General features: G+C 36.6%; 1 protein-coding gene across 3 annotated transcripts; it reads left to right on the top strand.

The window, feature by feature from the left end:
• Positions 1-10,318: 10,318 nt before the first annotated feature.
• On the top strand, positions 10,319-14,269 carry LOC145031074 (bZIP transcription factor (DUF630 and DUF632)). Of its 3 annotated transcripts, none has more exons than XM_078979550.1 (7): positions 10,319-10,535; positions 10,910-10,995; positions 11,272-12,392; positions 12,489-12,560; positions 12,700-12,932; positions 13,042-13,265; positions 13,347-14,269. In XM_078979550.1, exons 3-7 carry the CDS (start codon positions 11,339-11,341, stop codon positions 14,026-14,028), a joined length of 2,265 nt encoding a protein of 754 aa, XP_078835676.1. In that variant the 5' UTR covers positions 10,319-10,535; positions 10,910-10,995; positions 11,272-11,338; the 3' UTR covers positions 14,029-14,269. The 3 variants fall into 3 exon arrangements, with proteins under 3 accessions (XP_078835676.1, XP_078835675.1, XP_078835677.1); XM_078979549.1 differs by having other exon boundaries at positions 10,319-10,562; XM_078979551.1 differs by lacking the exon at positions 10,319-10,535 and adding an exon at positions 10,661-10,684.
• The last annotated feature ends 11,277 nt before the right edge of the window (positions 14,270-25,546 follow it).

Below are 25,546 nucleotides of genomic sequence, written 5' to 3'. Positions count from 1 at the left end.
TAAAGTTAGACATTACCACAAATGAAAGAATCAATTTTATATTTCCATTCTTGCTCTTAATGGAATCTTTATAAGCAACAATTTTTCCTCAAATGCCATTGTAAGGATATTTTAAAATAAATAAAATCAAAATTTTTCCTTTTATTTTTAAAAAACCTTTGCGGAAGAACTTGTCCTTACAATCCATATGAAAACTTGTTGTTATCTATTCCTAAGCAATATGTCATAACTCCTAAGAAGTAGCTCAAGAATCCAATCTTCAAACTATGCGATAGAAATCCATCTACGCGATCAGATTCAACATATTCTTTCTTTAAGTTTCTTCACTTTTCTTTGATTCTTAAAACATTACCATGTAACCCAGTCACATCATGTATCAAGAATCTCAGAATAGAAACTTAGCAGAGTTAGATACTGGACTTTACCTGAAGTAGAGTCAAACTTATCGACTTTAACATCCGTAGGTAATTTTGGCAGCTTCGCAACTAATGACCCTTCCTTTGGCAATATAAACATATGGACCCTTTGATAATGGTACACGGGACTATCTCAAACTTAGCCTTTCTCTTTACCATTTGGTCAACCGAGTTGACTATGGCCGATCCCTTTCCACTGGGAAGAGAGAGCTTTACTAGATATCCAATGTCATCATTGTCAATGTCCATAAAGTTTTAGGAAGTTGATCTTAGCAAATCGATAAGATCATTAAGGGTCTTGTCATAGTTTGTTTCATAAGTGTTCCAAAAGAACTCACTATGTGACTTAGAAAGTAGTTGAACCACCAACTTTCTCAAGACTTTGACATCTGACTCTCTCGGATTGTCAATATGTGACTAGATCTCCAAGATATGATCACACCTGGACCTTTCCTTGCCATAGGGCTTGCGTGACCTTGAACTTGTGGGTTAGGGATAATAATTGGAGGAGGTTAAGGAAGTATGATTTCCAAAGGACATCATCTTCATTTAAGAAAGCTTGTTTCAAGAGATTTGGGAAGATCATAAATGTCTAAACCAGACATCTTTTGGGAGATATTCAAGATAGTTGATTAAAAGTCCTTAATATCACACCCAATATAAGATATTAAGGCTAGGACCCTACAAACTATTTTATAACTCAAAAGAGGGATGCTGTAATCCAAGCTATAAAATATTTGAAGGTAAGTGAATGAAGATTCACCAATTTCCACAAAGATAAACGAAATGTATGATTAGGTTTTAATTGGATTTGAAACTCCTAGATCTTTTGAGAATCATTGAACTATTCAATGACATGTTTCAATCTCGAGTGTGCCCTTCAGGTTTTGTGACTGGGATGCCGAGGATCACAAAACAAGGTGTGAAGTAAACATGCAAATTACTTGGTACCCTTAAGTGTTTACCCCTCAATCGATGTGCCGGTTAACCACACACGCTCCATCGATACTATGATAAACATTAAGGCCTTGTTTGATACCCGTCTGACTCGATCCGGGTCAGCGATTTGGGCTGACTCAGTCAGACAAAGGTGTTTGATACCTGCTGAGTGGGTCAGAATGTTTGGGCCAAATGACTTACTGGGTCAGCTTACAACATATTGCTGACTGGAACAAAAGACTCTCCTACCCTCTTCTTTCTTCTTCCCTCTCGACCAAAAAGAAATACGCAGCAACAAAAAAAAATCATTGATATCCTGCTTCTCCACAGCCACCGACGCCTCCTCCTCCTCCTCCCAAGATCGGCTCCGTTTTTCCTTCACTCCGACCTCCGCCTTCTCTGGCCAGAGCTGCGTCAACAAAGGTAAGCAACCTCTCTTTCATTCGTCTATTTTTTTTAAAACCAGTAGATCGAATGGTTGTTCTTCCAGTTTTGTTTATAATGTAAGAAATTAGAATCTATTGCTTGTATGAGTTATGAAAATCTGAATCAGAATTCTTTTTTTTTTCTTCAATTTTGGTTCCAATTTACCCTCTGTTTTGACTTCCTAAACTCAGAACTGCATTCTCACTACAAAGGGTTAAAGCATTTGAAACTTTTCCCACTTTCTTATGAGATGCATATAGCTGGTTTTCTTGTGCTTTGGGTATATTACTTGGTATTAATTGTGAGTTCTAGTATTGCAGATCCTTATCATGTTGATGATGATTAAGCTTGTAACAAAATAGATGAAATGGTGGCTGATGAGAACCGAATGGATTTTATATACTACTATTATGTGGTTATTTTTGGTATAGCTTTATTGTAATTGTTTGAGTTTGTATTTATACAATCTTATTTCATTATAATTTATAAATACTTTATTAAATCTAAATTTTCAATGTTCTAATCAAAAATTAAATTTATTGTTATGAACTTATGATACTTGAATTCATGTGGGATGTTGGTGATCTTTGCTCATACACACATACATACATATCAAGTGTTAAATGAAGCTGAAGGCTATGATTTTGGAGGCTGATATGGAGATAAGGGTAAAATTGTAATTTTTCATCAATCAACCTATTAGTCAGATGTACAATCAAACAACATAATTTCTTACTCACTCAGGATTTCTTACCCAGTTAGATCTTTTCCAATCAGCACTTTCTCAGCCAGTAACTATCAAACGGGACCTAAGTTACCCTTTGCCTACCTTGTTAAATACGAGTTAGTGTGCCGGTTAACCACACACGCTCCACTAACCGACTTAAACAAAGTGAAAAGTGTAATTTCATGGATTAGCACCTTATTCACATTTTTCCTAAGTAACTAAGATTGGGTATTATTAAGAGTTTAGTTACTTAGTATTTATCATTAATACTTTTAATGAAGGGAGAATTATAGTCCTGTCAAACCTGTTCGGCTAACGACCCTCCACCGGTCAAGGAAGCGGTGGGTGAGAGTGGACACCCATTAAACTGCCATTTTATAGGCAGTAACCTTATACCCCCCTTATAGTTCGGCTTTGTGAATGAGGCCTACTAAGGTAAGACTGACTTTACTCTTATACATACATATATAAATATTATTAACTTATAATATTATAAAGTATAAGGGTTGAATTTTAACTTTTAAAATTCTAAGGGCTAACTTGGAATTAAATTATTCATAAGAGAACACTTTTCAAATTGCAAAACTTGAGGACAAATTTTGAAATTATTCAAAACTAATTAATTCCATAACTTATGTGTTTAAAGTAGTTTTAAATTTAAAAACTCTTCAAGTTCCATAACTTGAGGACAAGTTATGGAAGACTTTAAACTAATAAAAGAATTAACTTATCTTTATTTTGTAACTTATGGAATTGATTAAGGTTACACATTTTATTACTTAATGAAGTGACTCTTGAACTTCCATAACTTGAGGACAAGTTATGGAGTCATAAAACCATTCAATGAGACAAGACTCTTCATTTTTGTAACATTTGCCAACTTTTATGAGTTTTATGAAACTTAAATGTGACTTTTCATATAACTTGAGGACAAGTTACAAAAACACATTTTAGAATCAACTCTTAGATTAATTTGGATTGAAAACAACTATTTCACTCAACTTTTCTATTAATCTAAGCAACTCATAAACTTTTTCATGTAATTAGTCTAAACCTTAAACTAATACAAAACATGAATCTATTGACAATTATCTTTGAAATTGGATTAGCATGAACATTACCACATCAAAAACAAGTTTATAAGTCCAAAAACATTTTAGGGTAATGTTCCTAGTCCAATTCCAGCCAAAAAAGTTGAATTTATGCTGTCTGGGGTTCCAACTCGTCGAGTGCACGAACCAACTCGGCGAGTTGGATTGATTTTTCCTTGGACTCAGCGAGTCCCTTCATGGACTCGGCGAGTCTGCTGGGCAGACAACAACAAAACTCGATTTTTCTGCTTCTATTGCAAGTATAACAAGAAAACAGACCTGGCTCTGATACCACTGTTGGGTTTTGAGCATTCTAACACCCCTAAGTGTACATGCAACCCTAAATACCTTGGATCTATGTTTTCTCTATTATACATGAAAATAAGAACTTTCCAAGGCTTTAATCCTAACTAGCATATTATGAAGTTCTTATACTACAAAGTACTAGTTAGATGACATACCTTTTGATGTAGCTTGATGCCTTCAAGCTTTAAGAGCTTAGCCCCAATAGTGTGGAAGCCTCAAGTGGAATCACAAATAACCAAAATACCTTGGAAGACTTTAGAGAATATGGATACTTGGTTCTCACTAGTGAAATCGGCTAGCCCTTCATAGTGTACCACACTAGTGCCAATTTCACCAACCAATGACATCTTTATATAGTATGGACACTAGGGTTAAACCCATGACCTTTCATTTCATATGATCCATGGGTTAAACACTCCATGGACTATCCATGAAAGCTTAGCCCAACCTAAATGAACTTGTCCCATTCCATATATATATATATATATATATATATATATATATAAGAGTCCATATTTAATTAGTTCATTTTGATCACTTAATTAATTCTAAATTAATTCTTGATCAATACTAATTAAATAATATGATTCCATATTAATATATTAGAACTTATAATATATTAATATTAATCATAAATATACTATTCTCAAAAGACTATCCATATAAATTGTGTTGGTGAAGTGCAACCCAAATGGACCATGTCGGGTGGGGTCAAGTACATACCAAATATAGTTATGGACTTAGACATTAATCCAACAGGTCTGGCCACAGGTATTGATCATGGTGGGAGGTCGAGCATGGACTTGAGAGTCTTCGCGAGCGGATCCAGAGTATGTGTGGTGCATAGGATAGCGGTTATGCTATAAGAGAACGGTGTAGTATTGAGTGAGCACCGTGGCATTTGTGGTAGTATCAAGGTAGCTAAGTGGTTTTCCTTAGTAAGGAAAGGGATAAGAATGTAGATCTGAGAAGGAGTGTAAGTTCACGAAAGTGAGGGCAGTAGTACGAAATTATGATTGGGGTGTTTCAATTATGGTCATTAAGTAGCGGGTTTACGGCAGTGGTATGGAGTCACATCCGGGTTGGATGGTTGCTGAGGCTTGGAAGGAATGCAGGGATGGAATCTCGGATTTCTAGTTTGATTTTTGATCAAGGGATTGTGTATGTTGTAGAAATTCATCCTGAGGGATGTGTCATCCTGTCAGTAAGAAGGGGATAAGTTGGGTTTCGGGTTTCGATGGTTATGTCTTAAGGAACCTGGTCTGGTGAATGCCAGGTGGTGCATTGCGGGAGAAGTTCTAGAGTCGAGTTGCCGCAGGCTTCGAGGGCGAAGCCTAATTTAAGCGGGGGAGAATTTTAACGCCCCATTCTTAAAGTATTTATTTATGAGTCCCTGAGATTTAAGAGGAAGGGTAATTTTGGTCCTTTTATGGGAAATGGGTTTTATCCGAGAAGGTTTCGGACTGGTGTATGTTGATAGAAGCGTAGGGCTTCTTGCCACCCTCATGTGAATGTAAAGTTTATCGGGAGCGGGTTTAGAGTAGAGGAGTTATGGCATTTCGAAGATAATATCGATCATAACTCTTAATGGGAAAAGTGGAAAGGGAAAAACCAAGTATGAAGAAAAGGGGCACACTGGGTACGCCCAGCGTAGGCTGGGTTACGCCCAACGTAATTGGGTAAATGAACGCGGGGGCAAGGTCGAGTACACCCAGCGTACTAGAGGTACACCCAACGTTCTCTCAGAATCCCAAAACCCTAATTTTAAGACAACAACTATATAAGGAACATAAAGGTTTCCTCCATAAGCACTCTCTTAACCTCAGAAACCCTAGATAGCCATCCCACCTCCTTTGTTGGGTGTGTTTGTCCTTGGAAAGCTTATTTTGGAAAAAGAGAAGCTAAAAGAAGAAAGAGGAAGTTGTCAAAGAAGGAGTTGAGTGGCTGGAGCTTGTAGATCTGGAAAGACATCGCATTCTGAGGCTCTTTTGAGGTAAAAAGTCTCTAGCTTGGCAATCATATTGTATAGATCTATCTGTTGTGAAGTTTTAACACCATTCTTGTCCCAAAAGTCCTCATCCTGTTGCATGTTTCAAGTTGGTCAAGATTATCTGTCCTTTCAGACTTTAGGAGAGGTCTTGAGTGAGAAAAATGAGGTCCCAAAGGCTGAGGTTGTTCCATGTGTGAGATAAGTAGGTCTTAATGGATTAAGACCTTGGATTAAGAGCTTTATGGACGTCCCAGGCGATAACGTTTGAGACTTTATGGATCCTAATCATATTTGACCTAAGGATCTGAAGTTTGGGCTTAAGAGCTTAAGCCATTACGAAGTTACATGGATTTGTTGAGCAGCGAGGTTACGCCCCGCGTAACCTAGGAGTACGCCCCGCATAACGAGTCAGTGCCCCGATCCCCTTTGCGAATCAACGATGTACGCCCAGCATACCAGAGAGGGTACGCCTAACGTACTCCCTCTGTTGGGTTTTCAATTTGGGCCTTAGAGATTGGGCTGTTATTGGGCTGTTGGATTTTAGGCCGTGACTGGACATTATGGAAGGAGTATTGTGGACTCACTAATTATTATGGACCTTGGATCTAGGCCCATTTGGTGAGGAGGGCCCAATTTAGTAAATTGGGCCAATATTGGGCTTTGTAGGAGAATTGGACTTTGGCCTTGGCCCGATAAGTGGATATATGTTTGTGTAACACTGTAAATTTCAAGACAAATTTTTCATTTAAAATAATCATTTTATTCTTAGAAACACTTGTTTAAAATCTCATTCATAGTCGATTTACAAAACATGACTCCATTTTCACTTGCATAGAAAACCAGGATCCTCCAAAATATGACTCTTTCTCTGGTGTGTACAATCAAGTCGGTGCCGTCCCGTGATACTGAAAGAAACCTGAAACAAACATCACACAAAACACTGTAAGCACGAAGCTTAGTGAGTTCCCCAAAATACCACACATAACACATATTAGCCACTCGAGGCTATAACTCTATGGGTCCGTGCACCCAAACTCTGTGAACCCTCGGGTTCTAACTCTGGGAACCTTCCGGTTCCAACTCTATAAACATGCACAACATAAATCACATAGAAGTAATGCAGTACAACACATCACGTACATATAGCATACAAATACTCTGATCACATAACTCTGGTTACCTACTCAAGGTAAAGTATAGTAAGAAGACTCACCTGGCAAGCAGAAAGCAGATATCCCCACACTTGAATCTCGAACTCGCCACCGCCTAACACGTAAGGCAAATACTCTCATGAATATAACTCTCGAGGCTAGAATAAATCCTCTCATAACACCCTCTTATGGGTAAAAGACTATTTTTGCTCTCTCTTGGCCCAAAGGACACATCGCTGACCAAACCCTAAAAGTCAACGGCCAACCCTTGGTCGAAATCAAAGTCCTCAGTCTAAGTCAATCCCTGACTGACCCTACTCGCCGAGTCAACCCTGTGACTCGTCGAGTTCCCATAATCAGAACTTCACTCAATCTGCGACCTAACTCACCGAGTCACCCCGAGACTCGCCGAGTCCAACAACTCTGAGTCCACTCGCACACGACTCACCGAGTCATCCCTCGACTCACTGATTCTCGACTCAACCAGAGAATATTTGGGACTCTTCGACAAGACTCGTCGAGTCCAACCTTGCCGAGTCTACGGCTATCTTCAACCTACTCGCCGAGTTGTTCGGACAACTCGCCGAGTTCCAGGCCATCTTCATCCAACTCGTCGAGTCCACCCATGTGACTCACCGAGTACCACCGGTCTGAATACATTCTGAAGCATTCCAGGCCATGCAACTGCTCCAAAACATAGATCTAGTCTCCTACCACTCATCCATCACGTAAAGTGGCAAACATAGATCTAAGCCGTTTGCACATTGGGTTAGGGTTTAGGACATGTAAGCTTCACTAAACACTCCAACACAGGGACTTTCATGCTCTCTGATTCTTCTCCCTTCCAGATTTGAGGTAGCAACCTCAGATCTAACCTCTAGACTTCCCATTTCATCCATAGACAATTTCTCACAAACCCAAAATGAAGAAACAACATAACAACAGGTCAATAACGAGATATTACCTCTAAGTGATGCCCCAACTGCAATGCAATTCGAATCCAAGCAAAGCCCCTTGCTCCAAGCCTTCAATCTTCCCAAAATTCCTTCAACCATTACTTCTCCAAGCTCCAATCCACTCAACAATGGTGCTTCTCCGTGATTTAGGGTTTTGTGGGGCTCAAGGGGTGATAGAGGCTGGGAGGAAAATATAGTGATCTTTATATAAGGCTCAATCCCGAGAATTAGGGTTTTCTCCACTCAGCGCCTACTTGCCGAGTCCATTATACTGACTCGCCGAGTCGGCCACTTAACACGCGACCAAATCGCGACTCTACTCGCCGAGTCCACACATGGACTCGCCGAGTCACTCTTTCCCAATTTACTCTTTTAGCCCTTCAACTCTACTCTTGATATTTCGGGATGTTACAGTTTGGCCTAATGATTATTTTGTTATGTTGGCTAGTTTGGGATTTTCGATGAGTCGGTGATTTGGGAATCTGCTTCTTAATTTCAGAGTTTTGACAATCGCGAAGTGAGTTATCCTCACTATATCAACAGGGTATAAGGCACAAAGGCCGGCCCTTTATCGGATTGTAATCTGGGTATCGTTGTTATGTTGTTGCCTTGCTATGTTTGCATCCGGGTATTAAGATGGTATATGCTAGTGACCTGTTAGGTCGGTATCCTGTTTAGAGTATGTTATGATACGTGATCTGCTAGATCGGTTTGATTGGATGTGAATTGTTATATGATTTTATGTTTATGTGCACATGGTTTTTTGATTGGGGTTGGGTTGAGGCGGGACCTGCTTTGTGTTGTAGGTCCCACGAGCGGTTCGGATAGGCTGTAGGCCCCACGAGGGCGGACCAGACGTGTCGAGGCTCGGAGAGTGGACTAGGCCGATTGAAGGCCCAATGCGGGTGGACTAGTCATACTGTAGACTCAGAGAGTGGACCAGGTGGGTTGAAGGCCCGGTGCGGGCGGACCAACCACACTGCAGACTCAATGGACATGACTAGACTCGGAGGGTGGACCAGGTGGACTGAAGGCCCGATACGGAGGACCAGTCACACAGTAGACTCGAAATACATGGTTGTTCCGTGATTTGTTATGATATAGCATGTTATGTGTGTATGGTATATGTGGTTGGTATTTTGGGGGTATCTCACAAAGCTTTCGGGGCTTACAGTTATGGTTTAATGTTTTTCAGGTTCTTCAGGAGACCGTGGCAAGGCAAAGGCGTGATCGTACCGCTCATCGTGTTTATGTTTTATGTTATGGTTATGGGAATACTCTGATAATAAATGTATTGAAAACCTTTTTGTAAAAACTTAAAGAAATTGGGATGTTTTGAAAAGTTTAAAATTTGTTGAAATTTTTGGTCGTTACATCTTACCGTGAGATTCAGCATTCAGGTGAGTTACCTTCCCGGGATGTGTGGGTCGAAGGCACCAATGCCAGCCCATTAGTAGTTGTTTGTAGTAGAGATAATTGTTTGGTATGCCAATATCTGATGAGATTTATGTGCTTATATACTATGTTATTATGTGGTAGTGGTAGGGGTGAAATAGACCACGTAACCAGCTAAGATAAACCGAAGGGTAGGTCGAGCACCCAAATATGTTTAGCAGGGTAGGTTAGGCACCTAGATATGTCTGACAGGGTAGGTTGGGCACCCAGATATGCCTAATGGTATGTTTATGCTATGTTATTATGTGGTAGTGGTAGGGGCAAAATAGACCCCGTAACCGGTTGAAATACACCAGAGGGTAGATCGGGCACCCATATATGCTTGACAGGGTAGGTCGGGCACCCATATACGCCTGACAGGGTAGGCCGGGCACCCAGATATGCCTGCCAGTATGTTGTTATGTGGTATGCTGGAGGAACTCACTAAACTTTGTGGTTATGATTTCCAGTTTGGGTTTCAGGTACTTCTTCTTCGAAAAGAAAGGAGTCGGCATGATCGTAATGCATCACACTGTGATTTTTCTGCATATGAGGTCTTCGGGAGTTGTACTCTGATATTACTCTTGTATGACATGTTTTGGTTATTTGATGACATTTAGTGACGAAAATCACAACAAAAACATCAAATGGATGATCTAAAAGAAAAAAAATGATACAAACAAAACTTATATATTAGACAAGACCATATGAAAAATATTTTTTTTTTTTACTAATTTAATTAAAAGTTAACATAAGTGATATAATTAATTATTCAAGGAATCTTAAATGATGTTATTCTAAAGTTGTAATTTGAAGTTAAAAATCCATTCCTAAAAAGTAAAAGGGAAGTCTCCAATCCCACGGCGAACCCAGCAAAGCATCCTTTCCTCCTGATCCGATCGATTCTAATCTTTCTTTACGTTTACCAATTTGGACCTTTGCATATGGCGGACCCCACGCTTCACATTCACACACTTTCGTCCCCTTCCTTCTTTGCTTCTGCATGAACGAACCACACTTTTCTCGAATCGATTCTCTCCGCCGCTCACTGTCACTCAATTTCTCTACCCTTCTTCTATAATTGTAACCTATTTGTCAGGTGAACTTCAGTTCTTCTTGGTTTCAGGTTATTCCTTTTCCGTTTCAAGCAAAATATTTAGCTTTGCACTTTAAATTTGTCATATCTGAATTATGCTGTTCACAGTACATCTTAACTCGGAAGTTTTCGATCTCTTAATCATAAAACATGTGGGTAATTATCGCTTTATTCGTTTTGTGCTTTTTCAAAAGTTAAATTCATGTTTGAAGAGCTTCAATTTGATGTGAAGCACGATTCATCAGTTAGGTCGCTAGTATTGATTTTTTGAATTTGGGTTTTTATTTTGTGTGAAGTGTTCTTTTAATTGGAATAGAAGAACTGATTGGATTTGAGACTCGTATCTGATAGTAAATCCTTGTCTTGTTGTATTACAGATTTACAGTCACAGCTTGTGAAAGCTCATAGAGTTTGTTTTGCAGCTTGCAAGTTCTAAGTCTGAGGTTATTGTATATCTTGTATGGTAAGTTGGAAAGTTATAATTATATATTCTGGTTGGATTAACAATTTTCTCAGTTGCTAGTTCTGATTGTTAACAAGTTCTTTTTGAGGGATATCTGATTCAAATTCCCTTTTCCCTTTACCAACTCAACAAAAAAGGATATTGATGAATACATTTACATCTACATGTCAATATTTCATAGAACATCTGTATCTACCCTTCCAATCTGGTTTCTAGGAAATGCCTGATGCTTGAGTTTGAACAGTGAATAAACAAATCAAATTTGTGAACGTGCAGAAGAAGTCCATGTGATGTGTGGATAGATAAGCTACTAGTAGGGTGTCCAAGAAGAAAGATCGGGTTAATGGGTGCCACAAACTCAAAAGTGGAAGAAGATAAGGCTCTTCAGCTATGTCGTGAAAGGAAAAAGTTTGTTAGAAAAGCACTTGATGGAAGATGTTCACTTGCAGCCACTCATTTTACTTACATAGAGTCTCTAACAATTATAGGGAAAGCATTAAGTAGGTTTGTTGAACCTGAAGCTCCAATGGAATCCTCTTTATACACATCCACTAATGCAACTCCCGAGCCACAAACATTCATTGGAAAATCCCTTTCTCAATTCTCTTTCTCTTCAACCATGTCACAACATATCAATCCACCTGGAAACCTATCCCCATCTCCTTCCCCACCATCTTCTAGTAGGTATTACACAAATCATATGAAGATTAGAGGCTCATTTTCTAGAAAAGTTGAAGAAAAGCCAGTTGTAGCTGTCATAGGTTCTGTAACTTCTTCAGGTACCCCAAGAAACATCATAGATGAACATGAACTGGAACCTGAACCTGAACCTGAACCTGAACCTGAAACCCCGTTTGGTGGTCCTGAAAGTCAACCTTGGGATTATTTTGGTCTTTCACATGATGGGTTTTCTCCACATGAAGTGGGGGAGTTGAATCAAGGGGTGGAAAATTACAAAGATGAAAAGATTTCAGAAATGGGTCAAGAATCAGAAGATGAGTTTGATGAGCCATCAACAGATGGGTTGGTTAGAAGTTTTGAGAATGTTAATAGGGTAGCAGATAATGTTAGTGGGACTGGTAATGGTTTACATTCAATGTCATCAGCAGAAAGTGTGACATCAGAAACTGAAATCTTGAATGGGGACAAGTTTAATTCTCCCCAAATTTCACCATTAAAGCGAAAAACTTCTGGTGTTAGTCATGTTGGTATCTCTCAAGATGAAAAGATTGAAGTGGTAAAAGGTCATGAAAGTAAACCTGTACCTAAAGATTTTATTTCAAGTATGAGAGAGATTGAGAATCTTTTTGTTAAAGCTTCTGAGTGTGGAAGAGAAGTTCCTAGAATGCTTGAAGCCAACAAGCTCCACTTTCGTCCAATTTTCCCTGGAAAAGAACGTAAGCTCCACTTTCCTCTAATTATATTGTGAGGAATTTGAAGATATTATAAGCTTTATATTCAGCCAAGATTTTTTTTTTTTTTAAATGTGGCAGGTGGGTCATTCAGTTCAAAATTTATAAAAGCATGTCTTGCGTGTGGTGATGATCCTAGCCAAGTACAGGAAGGTAAGCTTTTCCGTGTTGTAATAAGTGTAAATCAGCATGTTTTATGAGTTATATTAAGAATTTGGTTCATGGAACTGCTGTTTGAAGATACATTTATATAATCCTCCTGATCATGTTTCAATTATTAACTGATTTTTAGAACCTGCTCAAAATGACACCAAGTACTTAACATGGCCTCGAACAACATCATCTCGTGGTTCATCCTTCAGACATGATCCGAGTCCTAATGCCAACACCAGTCAAAGTCAAAGTCAAAATCAGGAGGACATTAACAGCAACCTCTTTGATAACTTCTACATGAACGCAGGAAGCCATGCTTCCACTTTGGATAGACTTTATGCATGGGAGAAGAAGCTTTATGATGAAGTTAAGGTATTTTGATTTTGTTTGATTTCTTTCTAGAGATAAATGCAATATGAACATTCATTTTTTTTTTGTTCCAGTAATATGATTTATATTTATTTATTGACAACACTTGCAGGCAAATGAGATGATCAGAAAAGTGTATGATCAAAAGCGCAAACTTCTACGGGAATTAGAATCCAATGGAGAAAGTAACCGCAGAATAGATAAGACTCGTGCCATAGTTAAAGATCTTCATTGGAGAATTGGAGTTGCTATCCACAGAATCGACTCAATATCAAGAAGAATCGAAGATCTTAGAGACAAAGAACTTCACCCACAACTTGAGGAGTTGATTGAAGGGTATTATGTTACCTTCCTTCTAAATTCTAATTCACTATAATATCCCATCTTTTTTTTTATTAATTATATATTTAATCACAGATTGAGGAAGATGTGGGAGACGATGCATGAATGCCATAACAGCCAGTTGTTAATCATATCATCACTACAAATAAATTCACACACAAAAATCTCACTACAATCAGACTCGCATCGCCAGATCAGCATCTACCTGGAAAGCGAATTAAGAACTTTATCAACGAGTTTCACGAAATGGATCGGATCCCAAAAAGCGTATGTCCAATCGTTAAACGGATGGCTTCACAAATGTGTCCCACCACAACAATCCACCAAGAAAAAAAGACGACAACAGCCCTTGTTACGTGACTATGGCCCACCAATATACGTCACCCTTGGTATCTGGCTAGAAAAGCTTGAAACTTTACCAACAAAAGAAGTTGCAGATTCCATTAAAGATTTAGCTGCTGAAATTGATCACTTTATCCCCCAAGAAAAAGCCCAGGGTAAATTCGCTGGTGCTTCTTTACCATGGCAGAAGAATGTTGTTAAAAGTGATCATCATCATGATCATGATCCTGCAGGGGTGAATTTGTTAAATGATGAATTTTTGGAGGACCGTTTTGATAGGTTAAGGTTGAGATTGGAGGGGTTTCTTGGACAGTTGAGTAACTTTTCAGGCTTGTCTATGGAAATGTTTACGGGCCTTCAGAAGGCGATTCAAGATAGGAAGGCCATGTATGCGAGAGTTCACTCCCTATCATGATATGTATAAGATTTTTGGAGGTTTCGTATATGGAGAAGGAATAATGGAATAAACGTCAAGTGAATTGGAGTAAAATATTATTTATATAATATAATAGTTGATTTTATTTTTAAATTTTTTTAATTTTTGTCTGTGAAACGTAGCGACTTGTACAGCTTAAATGGAGTGTCTCGGGTACAGTTTCGGCCCTGCCGGTGGGGAACTCTTTCTAGTCGGTTTATTTATTATTGCATTTTATCAAGTTTTGTGTATTGTAGCGTCTCAAATTTGTATATTGGAAGCATGTTGCATTATGAGTTAGAAAAGAAAGGACTGAAAAAGGATAAAAAAAATAGTTTTGGCATTCTTTCAATTTTATTAGTTAAAGAATTATATATCTTCTAAAAACCAAAGTCGGTGGCCCTAACTTTAGTTTTCAACCCCTTCAAGTTTTTGACTATTTAATTTTCATCCCTTTAATATCTTTTGCTTAACCCCTTCAAGTTTTCTATTTATTAATTTTCACCCCTTTAATATCTTTTACTTATACTTTTACCTTCTAATTTTCAAAATAACATTTTCATCCCTATAATTTATAAAATATCAATTTATCCCTCTTAACTTTAAAACAATTATAATATATCTTTCACCTCTTTATTTTCTAGATTTAGATTTTTGTTATTATCTCCGATAGTATATAAAGTTTGATTTTTTTCTATTTACCGATACTTTTTATTCCTCTACTTTGTAAAATTATATTTTCCACCTGTCTATTTTTTAAAATATAACATTTATACATCAATTTTGAAATTTCTAAAATGTCACTATCATTCTTTCTATTTTTTAAACTTTCGTGTTTATTCCTATAATATATATAATCTGATTTTTCTATGGTTACCAAGTTTCAGTTTTATAATGTCACTTTCATACCCTCGTCTTTGGACTTTATTAACTTAAAAAGAATAATAATAAAATAAAATAAAATAAAAACTAATTTGTGACATTTTTATGTATATATACCAGTATAAATTTGGATGTACATAATTTTTTCTACATAATATGATACTTGTAGTGTCGGAAGATGCATATACTAAAAAAATAAAATATAAACAACTTTGTGCGTATATTTACAAAAAATAACAACAAACTTTCTACTACTAATTAAATCCATTACTGTCGCCGCAACGCGTGTCGGGTAAAATATTAATTAAACACAAATATCTATTAATTTTGTTCCTATTTCTTGGTAATCGTATCAACACTTATTAAGGTAATTAACTTTTCGGTATGTTCATATTTTGGTAATAAGTTTTTTCTTTTATACATCTAAGTAACAAACTTGTTGGAAGTGTTCATATATAACCATTATAATTTGCTATAGCAGGTTAAATCCTAGAGTGTGTGAACACGTTCAATAAGTTCGTTACCTAGATATGTAAAAAAAAAATAGCAGGTTAAATCCTAGAGTGTGAACACGTTCAACAAGTTCGTTATATGTACAAATATGTACAAAAAAATTTACCTAAATATAAACAAAATGAAAAGTAAAAATAAATTACACAAATGGTCCTTATGGTTTAGGAGAATTTATAGTTTTGGTCCCTAACTTATTTTTTAAACTCTGACGGTTCCTACTGTTTATTTTTTGTTACGTGTTTGGTCCCTATCTTACCTAAAAAGATTATTGTGCCATTATTAATTTATTTTCAAATTAATTTTATTATTTATGTATTTGTTTTTTATATATTTAAAAAAATTAATAGACCCCATATATATGTATCTCCTCACCATAAACCTCAAACCAAATTTGAGAAATTTAATTCGAATGATCCATACTGTTTATTTTTGTTTCGCGTTTGGTCTCTGTCTTGCCTAAAAAGATTATTATGCCCTTATTAATTTATTTTTTAATTAATTTTCTTATTTATGTATTTGTTTTCTAGATATTAAAAAAATTAATAGACCCCATATGTCTGTATCTCCTTATCGTAAACCTGAAACCACATTTGAGAAATTTAATTTGGGCTTTACAGGTCACTATCCCATCTTTCATCCTCTCCAACTTCTATTTCTTTTCAATCTTTAGTAACATCGATATCTTCACCATCTTTTTTTTGGTACTTCAAGTCTGGCGAACCATCACCATAACCTATTGTCTCTTCATCTTTAGTGAGTTGTGGTGTTGATTCGACGGAGTTAAATGACCGAAAAAAGAAGGGATGATGAAGACGTCGATATCACTAAAGATAGAAAATACATAGAAGCTGAGGAGATGCTGAGGGGATACAAATATGTGGGGTCTACTAATTTTTCTTAGATATATAAAGAATAAATACATAAACAAGAAACTTAATTAAAATAAATAAATTAATAAGGGCACAATAATCTTTTTAGGTAAGACAGAGACCAAACTCGTAACAAAATTAAAAAGTAGGGATCATCCGAGTTAAAAAAATATAAATTAATTAAAAAATAAACAGTAGAGATCTCGGAGATACAAATATGTAGGGTTTATTATTTTTTTTTAAATATTAAAAAAAAATACATAAATAAGAAAATTAATTAAAAAATAAATTAATAAAGGCATAATAGTCTTTTTAGGTAAGACATGGATCAAACGTGCAACAAAAATAAACAGTAGCGACAATCCAAGTTAAAAAAAATAAGTTAGGGACCAAAAACACAAATTCCACCAAACCACAGGGACCATTTGTGTAATTTACTTTTACTTTTCGTTCTGTTTATATTTGAGTAACTACTTTTTAATGAACTTGTTGAAAGTGTTTACATCTAAGATTTAACTTGCTATAGCAGGTCATAATGGTCATATGTGAACACTTCCAACAAGTTTGTTACTTAGATGGGTACAAAAAAAGATAGTTACCCAGATGTGAACATACCGAAAAGTTAATTACCTTAATAAGTGATTTTCTCTTGTTATTATAAGAGAAATTTATACAAATAGCCAAAAATATTGATGTCTTTCCAAAAAAACTAGCTAAAAATTTAGCATTTTCATAAAATAGCCAGTAATCAATCAAATACCAGTGATTAGACCCTTTTACCTGCAATTTGTGTAGGTTAGGCTACGATTTTGCCAAATACCAGCCGTTCAACCTTCAATTTGGGCCTAGTACTAGCCTATCAGCCGAAAGTATATATACTATAATATTTTGGAAACCACTAATCAGTTTGAAGATTACCAAAAAACTCAACCAACCACTTATATGGTTAAAAATATGTATTCTTCCGAAAACTTGATAAGGTCATTCATCATTTATCAGCTTTATACAATTTAGGATATGTTTATGGGAAGTGATTTGTACACATCATTTTTTCTCCATACACAACAATATGTGTTTTGAAATGTAGTATTGTACAACTCTACAAAGCATAATTTGTTGTATACGGATAAAAATTGTTGTGTACGAATCACTACCCTATGTTTATTTGCAAAAAAAAAAACAATAAAACAATAAAACAAAAAAAATATGAGTTTTGGTACAGCAAATCACATATAGAGGTCATAGAGAGAGCAAATTGCATTCCAACATGAGCAAATAGCGGATCTATGTGTTTTTAGAGCATTTCATAGTTGGACGTTTTATAGAGCCTTACATAGTTGGACATGTTCAGAGCATTTCATTGCTGGATGTTTCTTTAGAGCATTGCATAAATGGAGATGATTGTACAAGTGTCTGATGCGTTGATCATGCATCACTAATTATACATTCGTAGATATATGTCTAAATGAGAATGCATAATTTGCTAATATATAAGTCATGCATCGTGGAGTTGTACTTTCACAGATGGATGTGTAGTTGAGAACGTACAAACTGTTGATGTAAAAGTATCTACAATCTGTGCATAAGAAGCATGTACCTTCGATTTCTTTTGTGAAATGTCTATAATTTTTTAACGCTCCTTAATTACAATTTATGACTTATAGCGTTTGGTTTTTTTCGACACACAAATATATATATATATATATATATATATATATATATATATATATATATGCCAAATACCATAAAAGTCCTAACATTTTGTCATTAAATTGGGGAAAACCCTATAATTTAATTTTCGGTCACTGTGGCCATTTTTGTGTCGTTGAGCTATCGACTTAAGACTAATAGCCGATTAACAAACAGTAACCTGCCTCAACTGGTCACTTCTTACCTTAAAACACTCATCCACCACCTTTTTTCTCCTTACTTGTTAATCTTACAAAACTCAAAAATGGTTTTCATGCGTACAAACATTTGGGAAGAGGGGTTTGAAAAGGGATTGGACCATTTTCACACGGGAAATTGTTGCTGAGACACAGTGAAAGTGCAATGTACGTAGGTTCAAACATGAAATTGAAGTGTATGTGGGTTTTTTCCTCACATCATTATCAGTAACAAGTTCTTTATTGCATATTTAGCAGACGGCCTCTGTTTCTGGTACTAAGAAACACAAAGAAAAACGACCTAAAACTAGTACTAAGAATGAGGAAGGCAAAGGACCTGAGAAGGTATACGTTGAAGACTCAGACTCAGATGATGAAGTATTTGACTTTAGTTTCTTGGATTTTTCACAAAAACCTTTAAACCACCATCCAACCTCTGTAATGACCCTTTTCTTAACTTTTTGTGTGATGAAAATATGTTAAAGAGGGGTATATATGGGCTAGGGATGATAATAATCAACCTGGTGTAAATGAGGTTGAGCATGGCCACATACCAAAGGTAAATGATGAAGAAATTGGTGTAGAGTTTAGGGTCCATGATCCAAACCAACTTTGGAGCGAAACGAGACCTGAATTGGGTGAGTGTTATGAGTTCCCTACTTAACTTAGGTTTGCATTAATAAATTATGCAGTCCATAATGGTTATTGTTACACCCCCAAACCGGAGTGGCAGAAACGTCCGGGGGTGGATGACTTCATGTTAAGTATCACAACACATGTATCATAGTAATCAAAGTACTACAACCATTGCATTAATAATGTATAAGTTTTACGTAGTGTTCAAGTCATTTGTATATGACATCAAAAGTAGATATAGCAAAATACAAAAGACACGATTCTATACTGCTCAGTCTTCTCAAAATCCTGGGGATGTACCTGTCTACTGGTTCCCTGGGAATACAAGTGTTTTGAAAAAGAGAGTGTCAACATTTAAGTTGGAAACTGCATAAGTATTTATGTTTAGAAGTTTGCTATCTGTTCCTTGAAATCGTGAGTATTTTACTGTTCTAGAAAATCCAATATTTTCTAAAACAACTGAAAGTAGTTTTAATACCATAAAACCGTTATGTGTAAGCATTGTTGTACTATGAAATAGTGTAACATAGTTTAGTTCACAATAAAACTATAAAAAGAATGTTTTATGTATTGTTATGTTTCTCTTTGTTATAACTAGTATGTTGTAACTATATTCCTTAAAAAACCCTATAATTGTGAATGTACCTGGTTCCACCAGCTGTAATTGTAAGTTGTAGTATTATACTGTAAATTGTATTATTGAAAAACCAGTATGTCGTATTTGTACTCTTTGGTTTGATTATTTATACACTAATCATATTGTTCTTTTCCTTTTGTGAGTTATTATAACCATACTAAGACTAGTAAGCCTGATATGACGCTTTGTAGGCGTCGGAACTGTAATGACATGTGTCACTCATATGCATACCAGCCTAACTGTAGCGAATAGTCCGAGTGCGGGATTGTCAATCCCATATAGATCTATACACATTTGTATCGCTCTCTTTCGCGAGATTCTGATTATAATAATCAGGTCTTTAATAGTAATATAATATTGCTTAACTAATTAAGCGAGTGAACTTTATCTCACAAAAACCATATTGACGATTACGTGTATAATAATGATGAAAAATCATTCTTAAATAAATGAACTGATAGTATGATCTTTTTCTAGTATACTTGAATGTAAAGTATTTGTACGAGAGTATACCGTTAAACTTTGTATAACTGATTAATGAAAATAGTATGAGAGTTCCATAAATTATACCTATTATAATTTATATGTGTGTTCTATTTGATATGTAATATTAATGAAAGTACCCCCTTTGCTCGACATGTTACAAAGGGGATATGAATCTAATTGGAGTAACTTTTATATTCATATATATATATATATATATATATATATATATATATATATATATAATTTAAATTGAAACGAAATTCGGACAAATAACTCTACCCTAAGTCCACATCCAAACAAGGAAAATGAAATAAAGTGAATTATAAGTCCTAAGCCTTTTAAATCTTATTTACACACATACACACACACACACACATATATATATATATACATGATTTTGGCAAAATATAAGTTTAAAAGAGTTTTTAAAACATTTAAAAGAGTTTCAGTAACTTAAAGTCGGTTTAGAAATATTTAGAAATCATTTGATTTTAAACACAATATTCTTGTGTTAGACTTGTATCCCCCCCTAACAGTGAAAAATAGTAAAAACATAGGGGTATGAACTCACCACGTGTGTGTTAACGGGGTTGATAACGAGACTGAAATGGAGACTTTGATTTAGAACCCGTAACTATAGCCGTATCCTAATGTTTAAACACATATTAATGTGTGAATATATGATGAACCAAGAATTCATGTGTTGAATAAACACTAAATCAATGGAGATTACTTACCAAAACTTATGGCTATTTGGAAGAAGGTTATCTCCTGGAGTTGCTAACCTTTAATCTTGAGAGAAAAGGAGGTTTGATAATTTGAGAGGAAACGAGGAAGTGTTTTCGTATGGTGGAAGTGTAAATGACTAAATGAACTAATATTCACCTTATATACGAAGGAAACTTATGAGGTGGTGATGTGATATGTTCATTGGGAATCTGAATTCAAGATAAGATATGAAGATATTAGGAGTTTTCGACCATAACTTCACCTGGAAGGAAATGAAATCGGTCTTAAGGTCAACAAATGAAAGGCTGTTCGGTTTATAGTCCATGGCAAAGAGAATTCGGTCCATGCTTTTCCAAATGAGGAGATTTCAGTTTCTTGGTCAAAAGGGAAAGGAGAATTCGGTCCTATTGTGTATTAGCTAAGTGATTTCGGTCCCTATGTATTTAAATTTGGAGAATTCGGTCATCAAGTGGAGGCCATAACCGAATTCATAAATCTTGTTTCAAAGATGTTCAAAACCGAATTCCTTGTTTCTAAGTTGCTTAAAACTAAATTCATATATACAAGGTGTTAAATTTGGATTTTTTTTGCTTCCCTTATTGACTTATGTTGACTCATAACATCTTATTTAAGCATATAATTACATGGTTTTCAATATAAGTATTTATAACTTATATAAATATTGTGTTGAATGTGTAAATGTACATATTCTTCGTATCTAAAGTTCTTATTGTACTATTGTTATAATGTTATTTCACTTGTAGTCAGTTGTAGCTTAGACCTTTATTTGAATAAGTTTGATTTACATAGACTTTAAATAACGGGTTGTTTCATTATTCCCCTTGTTAAAGCGAATTTCTTTTCCAAAATTTAGACTATAGAGTTACACCTGGACTAGGAAAAGAGATGCAAATGCTTTTGTTTCATTTGATCCTCCAGCTCCCAAGTGAATTTAGGTCTCTGCCTTGCATTCCAGTGAACCTTCACTATCAGGATACGACTTTGTTTAGTTCTCTTTACTTCCATGTCTAGGATTTCTACTGGTTCTTCCATGAAGTTGAGGCTCTCATTTATCTCGATTTCATTGAGTGGGATAACAAGAGTCTCGTCGGATAAGCACTTCTTTAGGTTAGACACATGGAAGGTAGGGTGTATGTTACTGAGTTCTTAAGGTAGTTTGAGTTTGTAAGCTACTGGACCGATTCTAGTAAGAATTTCAAATGGTCGGATGTACCTTGGATTTAGTTTTTCATGCTTTCCGAAGCGTATCATGCCCTACTAGGGTGAGACCTTCAACATGACGCGGTCACGAACCTGGAATTCTAAGGGTTTTCTTCTCTTGTCAGCGTAGATTTTCTGTCTGTCTCTGGAAGCTTTATGTCGTTCTATGATTTGTACTATCTTCTTAGTAGTTTCTTGAATGATCTCCAAACCAGTGATAGTATTTTCAGGAATTTGACCTCTAGCCAGTTGCATGTCACCCACTTTAGCCCAACACAGAGGTGATATGCACTTGCGACCATATAGGGCTTCGAATGGAGCAACCTTAATGCTAGTGTGGTAACTATTATTGTACGAGAATCTGACTAGTGGTAAATAGGCATCCCATGCTTTACCAAAGTAGATAACACATGCTCTCAACATGTCTTCTAATGTTTGAATTGTTGTCTCACTCTGTTCGTCAGTTTGAGGATGGTAGGCTGTACTCATGTCTAACCTAGTTCCCAGAGATTTATGTAGTGACTGCCAGAATCATGAGGTGAATCTATTATCTCGGTTAGAGATAATGGATATTGATACACCATGCAGTCTAACTATATCAATGATGTATGTTCTAGTTAACTTCTCCATCTTGTTTGTTTCCTTTATTGGTAGGAAGTGCACGGATTTGGTTAAGCTGTCGACGATTACCAAAATGGTATCATGACCATCCGTTGTCTTGGGTAACTTAGTTATGAAATCCATTTTAATCCGTTCCCACTTCCATTCGGGAATTTCTGGTTGCTGTAGTAGACCCGTAGGCTTTTGGTATTCTACCTTGACTTTGGCACAAGTAAAACACTTTCCCACATAGGTAGCAATTTCAGCTTTCATGTTAGGCCACCAATAAAGTTTCTTAAGGTCCAAATATATCTTGTATGAACCTGGGTGAACGGAGTATCGTGTCTTGTGCGCTTCATTCATGACAACCTCTTTGTAACCACTAAACTTTGGTGTCCAGATCCGGACCATGGGATATCGGGCTCCATCACCTTTAATTTCTAAGTTCTTGTCCATTCCTCTTAAATATTCATATGTCACATTTTTGGGTAATATTCACATGTCACATTTTTGGGTTTCAAGGTCTCAAGTTGAGCCTCTTTGATTTGTGTGGATAGATGTGAATGGATAGTCATGTTTAACGACTTTACTCAACATCTTGAGTATTCTTTTCTACTAAGGGCATCAACTACTACATTGGCTTTACTGGATGATAACGAATTTTGCATTCTTAATCGTTTAGTAGCTCCACCCAATGTTGTTTTCTTATGTTCAGTTCTTTCTGGTCAAACATATGCTGAAGACTTTTATGGTCCGTGAATATTGTACATTTCGTGCCATAGAGGTAATGTCTCAATATCTTTAGAGCAAATATCACTGCTCTAAGTTCAAGGTCGTGAGTTGTATAGTTGACCTCATGCGTCTTAAGCTATCTCAAGGCATATGATATGACCTTTGCTAGCTGCATAAGAACACGACCTAGCCCTTGGTTAGACGCATCGCAATATACTATAAAAGTCTTTTGTTCCTTATGGTAGAGACAAAATAGGTGCACTGCACAGGTCTCGCTTTAGCGTTTGGAACGTTGTTTCTTGTTTCTCTCCCCAGCTAAAAGTTACACCCTTCTGAGTCAGAGTGGTAAATGGTTTAGCAACTTAGGAGACATTATGGATGAATCTGCGATAATAGCTAGTAAGGCCTAAGAATTGGCGGATTTCTATAGGCATTTTAGGTGCTGACTCGTTCTCGGTTGCCTTTATTTTGGATGGGTCCACATGTATTCCCTCTTCACTAACCACGTGACATAGGAAATCTACTTTCCTAATCCAAAATTCGTACTTTGAGAACTTCGCGTATAGTTTCTCTGCTCTCAATGTTTGCAAGACTTATCGGGGATGTTGGCTATGCTCCTCCTCACTTCGTGAGTAGATAAGGATATCATCTATGAAGACTATTACGAACTTTTCCAGGTATGGCCGACACACCCTGTTCATCAAGTCCATGAACACTGCGGATGCATTTGTTAATCTAAAAGGCATCACTACTAACTCGTACTGACCATAACGAGTTCAGAAAGCTTATTTGGTAACATTTTCCTCTAAAACTCGTAATTGGTGATACCTGGATCTTAAGTCAATCTTTGAAAAGAAACTTGGACCTTGTAGTTGGTTGAATAAATCATCAATACAAGGTAGAGGGTATCGGTTCTTGATGGTAAGTTTGTTTAGCTTGCGGTAGTCTATGAACATACAGAAAGATCCATCCTTCTTCTTCACGAACAAGACCAGTGCTCCCTAGGGTAAGAAGCTTGGTCTGATGAAACATTTGCTTAGAAGTTCGTTCAGCTGGTTGGATAGTTCCTGTATTTCTGCTGGTGAAAGATGATAAGGTGATTTGGCTGTGGGGGTAGCTCCAGGGATTAAGTCGATTCTGAAATCGACTTGTCTTTCTGGTGGGACTCCTGGATGATCATCAGGGAAAGTGTCGTGGAAATTACAGACTTCGGGAATGCTCTCAAAGTCCTTCACTTCTTGTTTCTTTTCTACCATGTGAGCTAGAAAAGCACAATACTCCTTGCGAAGATACTTTTGCGCCTTGATACGAGAAATGATTTGTAGGTTCGTGTCGGATTTGTTGCCGTAAATGATAAGGGTTTCGTTACTTGGCAGGTTAAGGCGAATAGCTTTCTCATAACATAGGATGTCGACACGATTATGACTTAACCAATCCATACCAATGATGACGGCAAAAATTTTTCTGGATACCGGTATTGGGTTGATTGGGAAGGAAACATTATTTAGATTAAGGGTACATCCTATGTATATATCGTTAGTGCACTCAGTTTTCCTGTTGGCCATTTCTACAGTGAAGGTTTCTTTTAGTGGTTAGGAATTTTGTTTAGGTAGGTGTTCGAATTTATGGCTCACAAGCTTTTCTCAGCACCGCTATCAAATAGAATGCATGTGTATGAGTTGTTGAGAAGAAACGTATCCGTGACCACAGTGGGGTCTGCAACAACTTCCTCGTGACCTATAAGCAGTATTCTTCCCACACCACCGACATTTATCGCCTGTGGACAGTCCCTTTTGAAGTGTCCAGTTTCACCACACTCATAACATGCCCAACTTACCCCAATGCCAGGAACTTGAGTGATTGGTTGTGCAGGTGACCTATAGAAACAGGCAGTGTGCCCCTTTCTGTTCCAGTTCTTACAGTACATTTCATGGCAATTTCCTATGTGATGGAAATTACACTTGTTGCACTTCAGTAAGTTTACAGCATACTGCTCTGCTGGGGAAGGGTTAACAAGAACAACAGCAGGAACAATAGCAACATGAACAACCACTATATGCTATTTCTTGGAAGGCTCTTGGGAAGATTGACCCTTCATTTTGTTCCAAGACTTTTTCTTGTTGTTGTTGTTGTTGCCTTTGGGTTGTTATGGAACGACAATCATGAAGCCTTGACGAGCTCCATGATCTATGAATGACTGTGCCAGACGTTTGGCACTATCAAATGTATCAGGATTTGAAGCTAGCATGCTCCCTTGGATCTAAGCTGATAGTCCCTAGATATACCTTTCAATTTTCTTTCTCTCTAGAGCAACCATTCCAGGACAT

Source organism: Lactuca saligna, chromosome 2 (genome assembly GCF_052625555.1).
Source record: "Lactuca saligna cultivar CGN05327 chromosome 2, ASM5262555v1, whole genome shotgun sequence".
In the NCBI taxonomy this organism is placed as follows: domain Eukaryota; kingdom Viridiplantae; phylum Streptophyta; class Magnoliopsida; order Asterales; family Asteraceae; genus Lactuca; species Lactuca saligna.
This window is presented reverse-complemented; position numbering and strand designations above follow the sequence as displayed.

What these genes read in the sequence shown, in the direction of transcription:
- LOC145031074 (XM_078979550.1), top strand. Translation starts at nt 11,339, where the DNA reads ATGGGTGCCACAAACTCAAAAGTGGAAGAAGATAAGGCTCTTCAGCTA. An exon ending in AATTTTCCCTGGAAAAGAAC is followed by an intron (nt 12,393 to 12,488) that starts GTAAGCTCCACT and finishes TAAATGTGGCAG; the next exon opens with GTGGGTCATTCAGTTCAAAA. An exon ending in AGCTTTATGATGAAGTTAAG is followed by an intron (nt 12,933 to 13,041) that starts GTATTTTGATTT and finishes CAACACTTGCAG; the next exon opens with GCAAATGAGATGATCAGAAA.